Source organism: Clavelina lepadiformis, chromosome 3, assembly GCF_947623445.1.
Source record: "Clavelina lepadiformis chromosome 3, kaClaLepa1.1, whole genome shotgun sequence".
Taxonomy (NCBI): domain Eukaryota; kingdom Metazoa; phylum Chordata; class Ascidiacea; order Aplousobranchia; family Clavelinidae; genus Clavelina; species Clavelina lepadiformis.
This window is the reverse complement of record NC_135242.1, coordinates 20,983,531-20,997,139: the sequence shown is the minus strand read 5'-3', so window position 1 is coordinate 20,997,139 and position 13,609 is coordinate 20,983,531. Positions and strand designations below refer to the sequence as shown.

Sequence of the window (13,609 nt, the reverse complement as noted above, 5' to 3'; positions counted from 1 at the left end):
ACGACTGAAGTACTTCAAATTATAAGCAGCCATCTCAAGATACATGTTTTTTACGCAGATAACGCATGGATTTGACAACGCTGGTGGCCAGTTTAACAAATACGGAAACCTATAAAACTGGTGGAGCCGTACCTCGCAGCTTAATTTCTTACATAACAAAAAATTGTATTGTAGACCAGTATTCGACAGTTAAGTGGGATCTGGCGGATGGTCGTAATGTAAGCTTGACCACAATGTTGAGAGAGCAACTTGGTACGGTAACAAACAAGTTATTTTAACCTTGCAATTAACAGATAAACGACACGCAAACTGCCCACGACAACATTGCAGATCAATGCCGCAATTCGACAAGCTTAAGGCGTAAGTTTTAAATCAAACTTTATCAAAACCGATACTGTATGTAAAACTCTGGTGTGTGTAATGTAAATATATTTATATTTATTTATATTTTGAAGTATTTTAGTTTGCTGATATGCAACTTCATTCACGTTTCCCTGACAAATTTAATTTCCTTTTCAAGAATAAAAGTTCTAATTATGAATTTCCAAAAATTTGGAAAAGCTTACAATTGCAAGAGAGGTGATGATGCCATGTATCCCAGGGAAGCCGATATATGTCAAGTCTGGTGACCACCTGATCAGAATCTTTTGACAAGGCAACTGCTCCATGTATTGCACTGTATATATCAGCGTTGATCCGACGACTGCTAGAAATTTTCAAAACAATGCAAAGGCATCGAAACAGACTTATTTCACCAACCTTTAACAAAATTGCATATCTGGGTAACAGTAATAATAAGTAGGTTTAAATAAGACTGTGATCTCGTTAATGAAATAAAAACACCATCAAAGAAAAAGTTGTGAGGTCATAATTTTGAATATACACCACAGGAAAGTTACACATTATTCTAAATATAAGGTTACAAATAATTAAAACCCTTACAGCTGTCAGGTTGTCGACTGTTGTATATAGTTGGGTAAAACTTCAAAGGTTTTGATCACTTGCCCCCAGACAAATAATATAAATCTTAAAACTTGTTTGCTCGATTCAATCCTACTTTAAATATGCAATGCGATGGAAAAATAGTATTTTGGCAAGTTCCTTTACTTTGGAGATAACTTCCAGTTAAACAAAATTTACTTACAGTGTATGAAGTTTTATCAGAGTTATAAAAGGACTGTCCGAATGTTTCTTTAATGATTAATTATAATAGAGTTTGCTCCACACTTGAATTCATTATTTCTAATGTCAAGTACTGACACAGTGACAGCCAGTGTTGTAGATGAAACCACAGCCCGTGTTAAGAAAACTTGGATTGTGTCCAAACTACGTAACGGACCAAGTAGGCAACTTGTCTAAAATCGCTATAGGTAATTGTCTACAAACATCGTATACGTTCGTAAACAAAAGTGTAAGATGTTCGTTTTACCTAAACGCTGACGTTATCAAAACCAACCGACTCGAGACAAGTCGAATCGTTCGACACATTGACTAGATTCAAATCAATTCCTTGAAAATAATGACTCGAGCCTTTGTAGGACTCCGGTAAATATTGCAGCAAAGAAGACAAAGAAAATCCCCGCGTACAAGACAACAATATCAGCACAAATACCTTTTTATACTTCAATAGAATCAAATTGGTTATTCTTTGAAGTGAATTATGATTTGATATAAAAGAAGGAATTACCTGGTTAAAGTTATAGCGTGAACTAACTCTTGCAGAAAACATTGCCGACAACGACGGCAATATAAAACTAAGTTTGTTGTCATAACGTTCTTTTAGACAATTGCATCAATCTACTTTGAACTGCGATGTAAACGTTTGTGCAGGTGGGTAACAAGACCAGCGCAGGTGAATGCCTTCTACGCCATACAGAGAAATCAGATCATTTTTCCGGCTGGTTTATTACAATCGCCCTTTTATGATGTTGGTCAACCTAATTCTATAAACTACCCCAGCATTGGAGCGTTCATAACACACGAGGTGACTTTAACACGTGTTTCCTTCTTTATATTCCTGTAAGTGTAGCGTATGTGGAAAAGTGAGAACTTTTTGCTGCTTGGAACCAACAAACAAACGAAATGATCAATGATCACATCTGAAGTAGGCTACTTCAAAGCAGCCATCTCAAGACACATGTTTTTTACGTAGATAACGCATGGATTTGACAACGTTGTTGGCCAGTTTAACAAATACGGAAACCTATAAAACTGGTGAAGCCGTACCTCGCAGCTTAATTTCTTACATAACAAAAAATTGTATTGTAGACCAGTATTCGGCAGTTAAGTGGGATCTGGCAGATGGTGGTAATGTAAGCTTGACAAGAATGTTGAGAGAGCAACTTGGTACGGTAACAAACAAGTTATTTTAACCTTGCAATTAACAGATAAACGACACGCAAACTGCCCACGACAACATTGCAGATCAATGCCGCAATTCGACAAGCATAAGGCGTAAGTTTTAAATCAAACTTTATCAAAACCGGTACTCTATGTAAAACTCTGGTGTGTGTAATGTAAATATATTTATATTTATTTATATTTTGAAGTATTTTAGTTTGCTGATATGCAACTTCATTCACGTTTCCCTGAAAAATTTAATTTCTTTTTCAAGAATAAAAGTTCCAGTTATGAATTTCCAAAAATTTGGAAAAGCTTACAATTGCAAGAGAGGTGATGATTATAGACCAGTCAGTGACTAAGAGCCTCATTTCTTACTGTGTTAACCGCAAAATGCCACATCATACACATTGGCACACATGAATTCTCAACTTCAGACTTTTCAAAGTGATCAACTTGTGCTTGCGAACTTCAGTCCCTTTCGGAAATTCTCGGTCTATGTTAGCATGGTGTGCGCTGATGTGACGCTTTAAATTGCACTAATGACGCTTGGCATATAAGGAAGAATGGCTTTCCATTACGTTCAGCAAAAAAATATAAAATCTCCCACTCGGTTAAAAACGTGTTCATCCTCATATTTTCGTTTTGCTGCGCATTTTTTCCCTGCCATTTTGAGTTAAATAAACTAATACTTAGCCATACGAAGCAGTTGAATTAAAAAATCTCAGCCAAAGTTGACTTAAGCATATTCATGCGAGTTATAAGGTACCAGCTAAAAAACGTAATAATAACAATATGAACGAAAGAGCCGCATAATACCGGGCAAAGAGCGGCGGGTTGGCCAGGCCTGTTATAGAGCATCATAAAACTTAAAGTAAACAAAAAACAATTTGATTGTTTCAAAAAGGAGAAAAATCATTATTTTTCACGCTCGCGTTTAGTAAAATCACCAGAATAATAGGTAATGTAGACTATAGCAAACGCAATCAGTAATCCCATAAAATTGTTACTTGAATATACCGCACAACCACAAAAAAGTTAAGCTTAGCATTAGCTGTCAGTGCAAAAACGGGAGAACGCCTTCAGGTTTAATTATTCTGGCTTTGCGAGAAAAAGGTAATAAAGCGAAATGAAGCTTCGGCAGAAAGTTTATAAATAGAGAAGGCAACGCACAGAAGCTCAATCCAGAATAATTTGTTTCAGATGCAAAATACGAAGATGATTGGCGAATTTCGCAAATACGTGTTTTTCTGGGTAATTTGCTACATTGTAAAGTCTGCTGTAGGTAAGTAAAACAAGCAACTAAGAGAGGTTATTACTATACAAATGGGACCATAAACCGTTGTTTTTAACGTTGATGTCAATAACATAAAAGAATACCGCTATATCTATTATAAGAGCGACTGGATAGTTTTAATCATGTGTTGATTATAATTCATAGGTAAAACCTGCTGGGATTGTCCTCCTTCTAAAACCAAAGAAGAATGTGACGATAGAGGTCGCCTTGTAGAATGCAACGATCCTGGGGTGAAAACGATAACTCATTATATTAAAGTTCCTTGAAAACAACCAGTATAACACCAAACTTAAACAAAATTAAAATCAGTCATGCATGCACCATCCTTTTCCTTTACTAAGTTTAAATCATATATTGTGATAAAACGTGAAGTAACTGATTTCAAGCAGTTTGAGAATAACGCTTACAATAATCGCGATGCAAAATTTTAGGCAATGTGTCAGATTCAAGTTCGATACGGAGGTTGGGGAAACGACCCAATGGTGAAAAAATCTTGCAAAAAGAGATATGCTTGCAAAAATGATTATCGCCAGGTAAAATCGTTACATCGAGAAAAGTCGGCTTTTTGTCAAGTTTACTGACATCGTTATATAATCGCGGCGACCAAATTGTTTGAAATTGCATAGAACTTTCGCCACGCTGGAGGAAAACATGGTTCAACATTACAGTGCAACGGAGGCCCGCCCACTTCGGTCTGTACATGCTGCTGTTCCAAGGATCTGTGTAATAAAGATTCTTGGGAGTGCAAACCAAGAGGTAACCAACTAACCATAGTACTTACCGCTTGTAAAGAGTAGTAGTATAGTCTATAATTGCTTGCGGAAAGAAATCACAGCTGTTACAATGCTCAAACACAGAAGCATATAGCAGAGTGGTAATAACTTGAGTCAGAGACTCGTCTCCGACTCGAGTTGCTTTTTCAAAGACTTGACTTGAGAGTGTTTTTCTAAGAAAGTGAATAAATGACTTGACTTGAATCGAGACTGTTGCCTACTTGAAACGACCCGACTTGACTCGGTCTTTTTATTACGTTTTAGCATTCAGATAAAACGATTCTCTATCAGTTGGTCCAAACACATTAAATTGAAGGGGCAAGTCCTGAAACAAGTTGGCCTGAAATCAAAAAGTAGCAGTCAGTAAATATAATGGTGAAAGAATTTGTGCGAATATGTATTGATTCAGTAGTTATTGTCATAAATAAATGGCAAAAAACGCAAATTTATCGCTTAATTATGACAGAGGTAACGATTCCTATCACGTCACAATAAAAGCACAAACGGATGACGTACTTGTTTAAATGAATTAGGAATAGAATGTTTCCTGGGACAGACAAGTAAATAGTAAAAGGTGTAATTATAGCGTTCTTAAGTGTATAACATGAACATTTTGCGATAAATAGGCCCAAACTAGATAACCGATGGTGTATTTGTACTAGTTGTAAATGCTAATCTACAGAACACTTCAGTATTGGCTGTTGGCTCTGGCTTGATCCGGTAACTGCGGTAAAAACAAGAATGCTTTACCAGTTCGCAAATTTTCCCAGAAATTTCACAGATGAAATGAATCATGCATCATGAAATTTCTTTGGTGAAAATAAACATTATCTGCCAATAATCATCAACCTATTGAGATGTATTCTATACAAAACGCGTTAGCTAGCTAGCTCCATACCTATAATACAAACCCCAGTTATCAGGCACATCGTTTGTACATTGTGACGTTATTATGACCGCCCCCTTGCTCATAATAAGAGGCCAAGTTTGCGATACAATTTTGGCAATAACTGCTTATCCACTACATATTATTAAATGTTTTTGGATTTGCCCCTCACTTTAAAATGTAACTTAAAATGAATTTATTTGTCCAGGAACGCTAAATAAAATTTTTAATAATCCTAAAGGTTTCTATTTGAAGGAAATGGTATTTTTGCTTGGTTTCGAATCTCAATTGACTCGAGTCTTATTCATCAAATATCTGCACTTGACTTGAGCCTTAAATGGTAAACGACTTGACTTGCGACTCTGGCATATTGACAGTCGTAATGACTCGAGACGGCAGCTTGGCTCGACTCCGACTCAATCCACGTTCATCAAAGATTCGATTTGAATTGAGTCTCTTTTTAGTAAATTAAAAAAATACATAAAAGGTTTAACTTGACTCGAGTCAATATTTAAAAAAAACTTGCTTAAACGTTTCACTTTACTAATACAGTATATCATAATTATTATACAGCACATAGTATCTATTTCATTATTTCATGAACACTAAAAACGCAGTCAATAAGTTAATAATATATATAATTGGATTAAACAAATTACACAGCAGCAGTTTCAAACATCAGAAGAGAGACCCAAGAAGAAATATGCGAAACGCCGGACTGCGTTAGAGCAGGTAAAACGACTTTGTGTTTTGGCTATATTCATTACAGTACATTTTGTAAATTACACCAAAACAACAAAAGTTGGGCTGAAAACTTGAAATTAATTAATAATTACTGTCATACAAATCACAAACCATATAGGCTACAGTTTACCACCTAATGTACCTGATAATGTTGCAAAGCTACAGCGAAACTTCAATAGACAGTAACTTTGCTCGTTATTAGATTTTCTGTTTTCGATAAGAATCAAAACTCTTGGTAGCTCATTTTTCATCGAACAAGGCATTATACTTTTGCATAAAATTGTGTTCACGTTTTTCTAAGCTGCCCGCATATTTAGCTACATGGATCGAGATGTTAATCCGTGTGAAGATTTCTACGGTTACGCGTGCGGAGGTTTTATCAGAGATCGGATCATTCCTGACTACCACAAAGTAGTACACACTTTGCTAGATGTGAAAGACAAAGTCCAACAAATACATAAGCGTAAGTACACTAGCAATCATTTTAATACGAAGAAAGTGTTATAACACTGCCTGACAAACCCTGTATACAGGGTTTTGCAAGTGAATAACATAACAACAGAAAGTGCAATTGGTACATTTTTTGAACTGACGGCTTGAAACTCTATATACGTCGCGGCAATCACAAAACAATCAACCGAAGAACACTGACTGAAAATATAAATATTGCTATACAGTCTATGGCTACTGTAGAAGTTGCTTTTCAGCTTAAAATTATCAAAAAGATTAAGTTTTGGTTGGAACAAGTTCTCTTGCAGTTAAAGCATATTAATCTCGATTTTTAACGCCGAGAGATATTATTTTATTTAATCTGAACACATTTAAGTTGAACAAAGATTTGATCTCAAGGCGTTTTGGAAACACGTTCCGAAGACGATCGAGATTCAATTAAGAAGGCGAAAGAATTTTACGCTTCGTGCATGAACACAAGTAAGCATAAAGACAACATGGTTTAAAACATCTTGTATATAGGCCATATGTAATTATGTACCATATACATTAGCGCTGCCACGCAGGTCTTATAGCTTACTTAATCCTTCTTTGGTACTTAAACCTTAGTAACAGTTGTTGCAAAATGTCTCTCAACAAATAATTTTTAAAGTGCAACACACAAAAATATCCACAACATTTAGCAAAACTCGATTCCCTCGGTGTGGAACCTGTACTGGAGCTCATCAAGCAAATGGGAGGTTGGCCGGTGATCGGTGATTCTTTTGATAGAGATTCATTCAACTTGGAAAAAACGTTAGGCGCATTCACTTCTAGTTTTGGCAGTACAGCAATCTTATCGGCTTGGGTTTGGTTAGATCACGAAAATTCTAGCGCAAACATTTTCAAGGTAACTTGTAATAAGAAGCTGTTGCGTTCCGAATTAGCTTTGTACAAGGTAATCTTATAAATTCAAAACAACAATCATAGATAGGTCAGCCTGATCTTGGACTACCCGATCGCAAATACTATTTGGACGATGGTTTTAGACAAACAATGCTTCCTGCTTATCGCAAGTTTATGTCTGACTTTATTACATTGGTTGCTGGTGACAAGGCAAATTCTGATAGAACCAAATCTGTTGTTGATCAGGTGTGTATTAATCTTGAGTAACCAAACATATCAATGTCAAACAAAAACATCGAAGTTCGCATGATTAATTCATGTTTGGCCTATTTAACGTAAAAAGAAAATTCCATATCGAGGAATTAAATTATAAGCAATTATACAAGCTCATGTTTTATTTACAGATTGTCCAGTTAGAAACCGATATTGCACGAGCAATCGTATCAAAAAGCGAAACTCTAAATATTACTAGCGGCAAGATCTCTTTACAAGAACTTGCGAACGAGATTCCTGGTCTAAACTGGACGGATTACGTCAACGCAGTAATGTCTGCAACGGCTATTACGGTGGACGCCGATGAAAAGATTGAAGTTCACAACGTGAACTACTTGAACAACTTTGTTGGCATCATAAATGGAAAACACGAGTGAGTTAAACACCGAGGCTGGGTATTTGCTTTATATATTAGGCTAATTGACTTTTTGATTATTCTTCTTTTAAGATTATTAGTGGGCAATACATCTGTTCACTGTTCAACGGCCTCCACCGTACGTCAGGCAAGGTTTTGTTTCCGTATAAAGGGCTATCCCCATGAGGATCCAAAAGGAAATTTAGGGCAACCAAAGCAGCATAACTTAAAAAAAAAAACTTTTAAGCGTTACTACAAATTAGACAGTAGTGCCGAAATAAAGACATCATGGTTAAAACAACCAGCCATTTTTTCCTTATACGTTGACAGAAACTTACACCAAACATGCGGCGACTATAGTACACTAATTGAAGACAGTATTAATACAGTACATCTTTCATTGCAATATAGTGAATCTTTTATTGCAGATTAATTCAAAACTACCTCATATGGAGCGTTCTTCAATCCAGGGTAATCTACATGAGCTCGGACCTAAGGGAGACACGCCAACCGTTCAGAAAAGCTTTGTATGGTATAACGGCCGTGTCGGCGCAATGGAAATACTGCATAGAGGACACGGAGAAATTTTTTCAAATGCCAGTTACTTCCCTTTTTGTATCAGAAACTTTTTCTAAAACTAAGAAGAATATGGTAAGTTTGCCTATTAACTAGACCTATACTGATGTTTTGATAATCTATACCTACTGCATAAGTTTCGGCTGATAAATGTTTACGCAAAGGTCGAGAAAATGGTCGAAAATCTGCGGAAAACATTTCGTAAAATGCTGGCCACTTACAAGTGGATCGACCAACAAACAAGAAACATAGCAATCGAGAAACTCGAATTCATGAGGACACTATTGGCCTACCCAGATTACATTGTGGACAAGTCTAATCCAAAACTCGATTATGACTACGAAGATGTGGTTATCGAGCCAAATCAATTCGTGAAAAATATTCAAACAATGATCGCTTGGGAAACGAAACAAGAGCTTGGCAAATTGAAAACTGCTGTGGATTTCAACGAGTAAGCAGTGTCTGACTTTAAGCTAGCTACATTTTTAAGCAATCTTGTCGAAGTGCTTTGACTGTTATAGCTTATAATTGTAGGTCGTAGGCATATGTGGGCAGTACCGCGGTACTACAGTACCGAATTACTGTACTGCGGTCTTTTTTCAGTATCGATACCGGTACCGTCGGTACTTTATTTCAAATATTTATTAATTTATTTATTTTGGAATTACTGGTTTCAAGAAACGTTAGTCAGTTCCGGCACTTTTCACGTGATTATTTCATAATTTTAACAAGTATGTTTTCAAAAATACATGTTATTGAATCTTTAATACCAATTTTAGCATTTGTATATATTTTTTGATCTAGAAATGTCAAGTAAAATTGCAAGCGGTTAACGTCATATATCTTTTGATCTGGAATGGCCTTTACCGGGGACATAATAGCATTTGCATTTGCAGCAAATACAATTAGTATTTTACACAAATACCGGTACCGAACTATATATATTTTAAAATAGTACTGAATACCTGAACCGTCAGTTTATTTTTTCCCAAGTACCGGTACCGTTACCGACGGTACTTGTAAAATACCGACAGCCCACCTTTGGTCGTAGGCTACTTTACTGCCTTACTTTAGATGGGAATCAGGGCTATCTTTAGTGACTGCTTATTACTATCCGTCTAAGAACCAAGTCGCATTTCCTGCCGCCATAATGCAGCCGCCGTACTTTGACATTGGTCAACCAACTTCCATGAACTACGGAGCAATTGGGACCACGATAGGGGAAAAGGTTCGTTTTAAACTAACCTATATCAGAAAGGTAAATAAATTAATTTAAAAAACGCTTTCTTAATTTTTTTATAAACCTGCCAAACATCATACATAAAATTATAAACGCGATACTTGAAATGCTTCTACAGATAAGTCATGGATTTAATAACCATGGCAGGAATTTGGATAAAAATGGAAACATCAATTACTGGTGGACCGAGAAATCAAAGAATAATTTCAATGAAAGAGCGCAGTGTATTATTGACCAATACTCAGCTATTCGGCCGTTCCCGGATATAGACGGAAACGTAAGTTGAATAAAGAATTAAAAAGTTAATGGTTTTGCACATTTCAACAAGTTATAACAGCGTGATACCGTTAATGCGCAGTTGGGACTACATGTACTGTAGAAGTTAATTCCCTGAAGCCAGAGTCAGGGGTCAATTTTCAACGTTCTCTTACTGTAACAAGTTTTGTAAATAAAGCTATTTTAGGTGATATTTTAAACGTTTTTAGTTAAACGGAAAAGGAGCCGTTGAGGAAAATATTGCAGACAATGGCGCAATTTGGCAAGCCTACACGGTGATTATTTGATTGCGCTGACATATTTTGATTGTTACTGTCACTGTTACAAACTGCCACTACTATGGTGCAACATTTTCACTGTCGTCTCATAGGCTTACAAAAAATGGCAAGTTAAAAATCCTCAAGGTGATCTTCGACTACCAGGATTTAGCAATTTCACACAAGATCAATTATTCTTTCTCGCTCACGCTCAGGTACCAATTCCGAGGAATTAGATTTTAATTTATAAAAATAAATAATTACAAACGATGACCAAGTTCAGCTGTTATGAGCTATCGCAACGTAGCGTTTACGTAAAATTTCTTATTTAATGTCTAAGATTCTTCTTGATTGCAATTTCAAAACATTTAAGTTTAACAAGTTGCAATGTAATCATCTTTCATAGACACATTGCGAACATATTAGACGGCAATTTTCATTGCAAAACGTACTTTCTGGCTACCATATTCCAGGCAAATACAGGTAAGTTCATTGTTAGTAGTACGCGATCCACCAGAAAAAACGAGACCATAAATGTAATTATGTTAGCAACAATAAACTGTACTTACAGCGGGGTTTCGTAAAGACTGAATGTGAATGTGAAACTAACAGAAAGACGAAGGCATCTATTTTCTTTAGCATTAAAATCTGATCTATGCCAGGTGTAACCTTGTGTATTTACACGTCTTTTGTATTTACAGGGTTGACATTCCCAACATGAACTTTCCCGCATTCGGAAAAGCGTACAGCTGCAAAAGAGGCGTTGATAGAATGTATCCTAACAAAAATACTTGCAGACTTTGGTGATCAATAAAAGAACCAGCAAGAGCTTTCTAAAGATTTTTATCGCACATCTTATCGTAGTTCATAGGCTTAATAAGTCTAAAACGTTTGATAATAATGGACGCGCTGACGCCAGCCACATTGCACTGTAGCAAAGACGTCAGTAGACGTAGAGGGACGAAACCATATATGATAAACTTATGTTAAACACGTGGGCATGTTTGTACGTATCGGTTAAGCGTGTTACAGCCTGTGTATGCAAAGAAAATTGCAAAACATACGCGGAAATATTGCAACGTTTAGGCTCGACAACGGTAGGGAAACAATTGAGTTGACTACTATACAGCCACTATAATGTCTAAACATTTCCCTGAACTTCAGCAGTTCGCAAAGTTAGCGTATTTGGCTTTCATGACGCAAGGTACAAAACAATTTGGGCTACAAATAATGAAAAAGCATTACATGGTAGCCTTAAAAGTATTGTAAAGTAAACGTAAGAATTGAGGTTTAGTTCATTGACGTTTACACGACAAAATGCAGAAGAATATGATGAATTGTACTAAAGTGCAAAAATAAAAACTTTATTTTACAAATAGAATGTGCTTGGTATCCAGAATGATTATTTTATTGTTTTTTTACTGGCAAGGTGTAAAAAGCTATGGCTTTGGCGATTACAAGGGCATCATGTATGTATCAGAATATGTAATTGGAGGAGAAGATTTTTATAACGATTTTTATAGCAACAAAAACGCCACTTCTAATACCTGCATGGGGCTTGCCAGAATTGGCCAATACGCATAATGCTGTAAAGTGCTGGCAGTTTTGAAGACAAGTTTCGGAATATAAAGGTGCCATTAAAATTAGGTGATAGTAAAGACATTGGGAAAGTAACGCTTGATCTAAACAGTGAAGTTGGTAGTCATAAGGATATAAATGCCAAAGAAAATTATAAATTAGAAACGTTAATCTATCTCCCTGCTTTAATCTCATATATAAAATTTAGCTGGACAAGTATCAAAGCTTATGATACCGCAATTGATTGCGAAAGACCATCATTACATGAACTAACCAAAATGGTAACAAATATCGAAGAAGGAATAGCCGGAGAACCGTACCACGATTATACCAGGCCGGATGTACAAATGAATATTGGTTACAAAATGCCTCCAGTTGGATTAGTACATTTCGTCTTCGTGAGAAAACCTATGAGACCATAAAACTAGCTCTTAAACTGGGCTATAAGCTCTTCGACACGGCGGAAAGTTACAGCGGTGAAACACGACTGATGGATTTTGAAATTTCTGTTTTGGTTTTGGTTTTGGTGCATGCTTTTATACCAGAGGAGCACTGTGGACCATATGATAAAACTTGCAAATCAAGTCCCTGGATATGCTGGCGAGCTCTTGAGGAGTTACAGTTAAAAGGCTTGATCAGGAGTATTGGTGTAAGCAATATTGATTCAGACACTCTTAAGTTTCTTGTAGGACATTTTAGCAAAAGCAGTGTGAGCGTTGTTCAAAACTGGTTTGATCCCTTTCACCAAGACAGAGCAGTGAGAGAAACATGCCAAGAAAATAACATTACCTACATGGGTTATAGGTGAGATAATACTTTTTAAATAATCACGGTATTTATAAGTTGCGCTTAAGTAAAACGAGTTATTTTGCAGCACACTTGGAACACTCTGGATGGAAATAGAAGATGGCTATGACGTAAACCCGGTCTTAGAACATAAGGATGTTGTTGAAAGTGCAATGTATTCGCTTTTGCCCACAACATCAGCAGTGCTGCGCTGGGCTATTTCACGTAACGTGGTGGTCATACCGAGTACAACTACTGAAGACCATCTGCAAAAGAATCTTGAAACACGAAAGCAAAATGTGGATTCTTACTCGTCCCAATTAATTGACTCTTTATATGGTTTGTTGGGTGACCCAGAAAAAGAAGACTGGGTAAAGCCGAGTATTTCTTTTGAGAAACAAAGAAAAGTATAAAACAATCCAAAGATGAGCTGTAGACTTGCAAGCTTAAAGACCTCAAAACCGGTACCTTTTACCGGAAGAAACTTCTCTTGATCACTTGAGCATTAAGTCATTATAAAAAAAGTCATTATATTAAAGTTCCTTGAAAATAACCAGTATAATACCAAACTTAAACAAAATTAAAATCAGTCATGCATGCACCATCCTTTTCCCTTACTAACTTTTAATCATATATTGTGATGATACGTGACGTAACTGATTTTAAAGAGTTTGCGAATAACGCTTAATTACAATAATCGCGATGCAAAATTCTAGGCAATGTGTCAGATTCAAGTTCGATACGGAGGTTGGGGAAACGGACCAATGGTGAAAAAATCTTGCAAAAACAGATATGATTGCAAAAATGATTATCTCCAGGTAAAATCGTTACATCGACAAAAGCCGGCTTTTTGTCAAGTTTACTGACATCGTTATATAATCGCGGCGACCAAA

The 13,609-nt window shown here is 36.3% G+C and overlaps 2 protein-coding genes and 1 pseudogene across 4 annotated transcripts; all 3 read left to right on the top strand.

Annotated features, from left to right (window-relative positions):
• Positions 1 to 222: 222 nt before the first annotated feature.
• On the top strand, positions 223 to 2,458 carry LOC143450436 (neprilysin-like). 2 transcript variants are annotated; one of them, XM_076950986.1, is made up of 4 exons: positions 223 to 360; positions 1,831 to 1,984; positions 2,153 to 2,312; positions 2,388 to 2,458. In XM_076950986.1, exons 1-3 carry the CDS (start codon positions 335 to 337, stop codon positions 2,207 to 2,209), a joined length of 237 nt encoding a protein of 78 aa, XP_076807101.1. In that variant the 5' UTR covers positions 223 to 334; the 3' UTR covers positions 2,210 to 2,312; positions 2,388 to 2,458. The 2 variants fall into 2 exon arrangements, 1 of the variants encoding a protein (XP_076807101.1); XR_013114696.1 differs by lacking the exons at positions 1,831 to 1,984; positions 2,153 to 2,312; positions 2,388 to 2,458 and adding an exon at positions 521 to 844.
• A 1,065-nt stretch (positions 2,459 to 3,523) lies between these two features.
• Positions 3,524 to 11,180, top strand: LOC143450571 (membrane metallo-endopeptidase-like 1). Its single transcript, XM_076951173.1, has 18 exons — positions 3,524 to 3,625; positions 3,782 to 3,867; positions 4,069 to 4,170; positions 4,264 to 4,393; positions 5,960 to 6,028; positions 6,342 to 6,503; positions 6,890 to 6,970; positions 7,174 to 7,379; positions 7,460 to 7,621; positions 7,780 to 8,021; positions 8,432 to 8,654; positions 8,744 to 9,030; positions 9,654 to 9,807; positions 9,938 to 10,096; positions 10,305 to 10,370; positions 10,466 to 10,567; positions 10,759 to 10,835; positions 11,054 to 11,180. Exons 1-18 carry the CDS (start codon positions 3,544 to 3,546, stop codon positions 11,157 to 11,159), a joined length of 2,496 nt encoding a protein of 831 aa, XP_076807288.1. The 5' UTR covers positions 3,524 to 3,543; the 3' UTR covers positions 11,160 to 11,180.
• Positions 11,181 to 12,208: 1,028 nt separating this feature from the next.
• LOC143449851 (uncharacterized) lies at positions 12,209 to 13,129 on the top strand (annotated as a pseudogene). Its single transcript, XR_013114616.1, has 2 exons — positions 12,209 to 12,734; positions 12,805 to 13,129. The product of XR_013114616.1 is annotated as an uncharacterized LOC143449851 (transcript).
• Positions 13,130 to 13,609: the final 480 nt, after the last annotated feature.

Bases quoted from the DNA above. Each gene is read 5' to 3' on its own strand.
- LOC143450436 (XM_076950986.1), top strand. From the start codon at position 335: ATGCCGCAATTCGACAAGCTTAAGGC. The intron at 361-1,830 runs GTAAGTTTTAAA...ACGTTTGTGCAG, and splicing joins CAATTCGACAAGCTTAAGGC to GTGGGTAACAAGACCAGCGC. The intron at 1,985-2,152 runs GTGACTTTAACA...TTTTTTACGTAG, and splicing joins GAGCGTTCATAACACACGAG to ATAACGCATGGATTTGACAA.
- LOC143450571 (XM_076951173.1), top strand. From the start codon at position 3,544: ATGCAAAATACGAAGATGATTGGCGAATTTCGCAAATACGTGTTTTTC. The intron at 6,504-6,889 runs GTAAGTACACTA...TTTGATCTCAAG, and splicing joins AGTCCAACAAATACATAAGC to GCGTTTTGGAAACACGTTCC. The intron at 6,971-7,173 runs GTAAGCATAAAG...CACAACATTTAG, and splicing joins CGCTTCGTGCATGAACACAA to CAAAACTCGATTCCCTCGGT.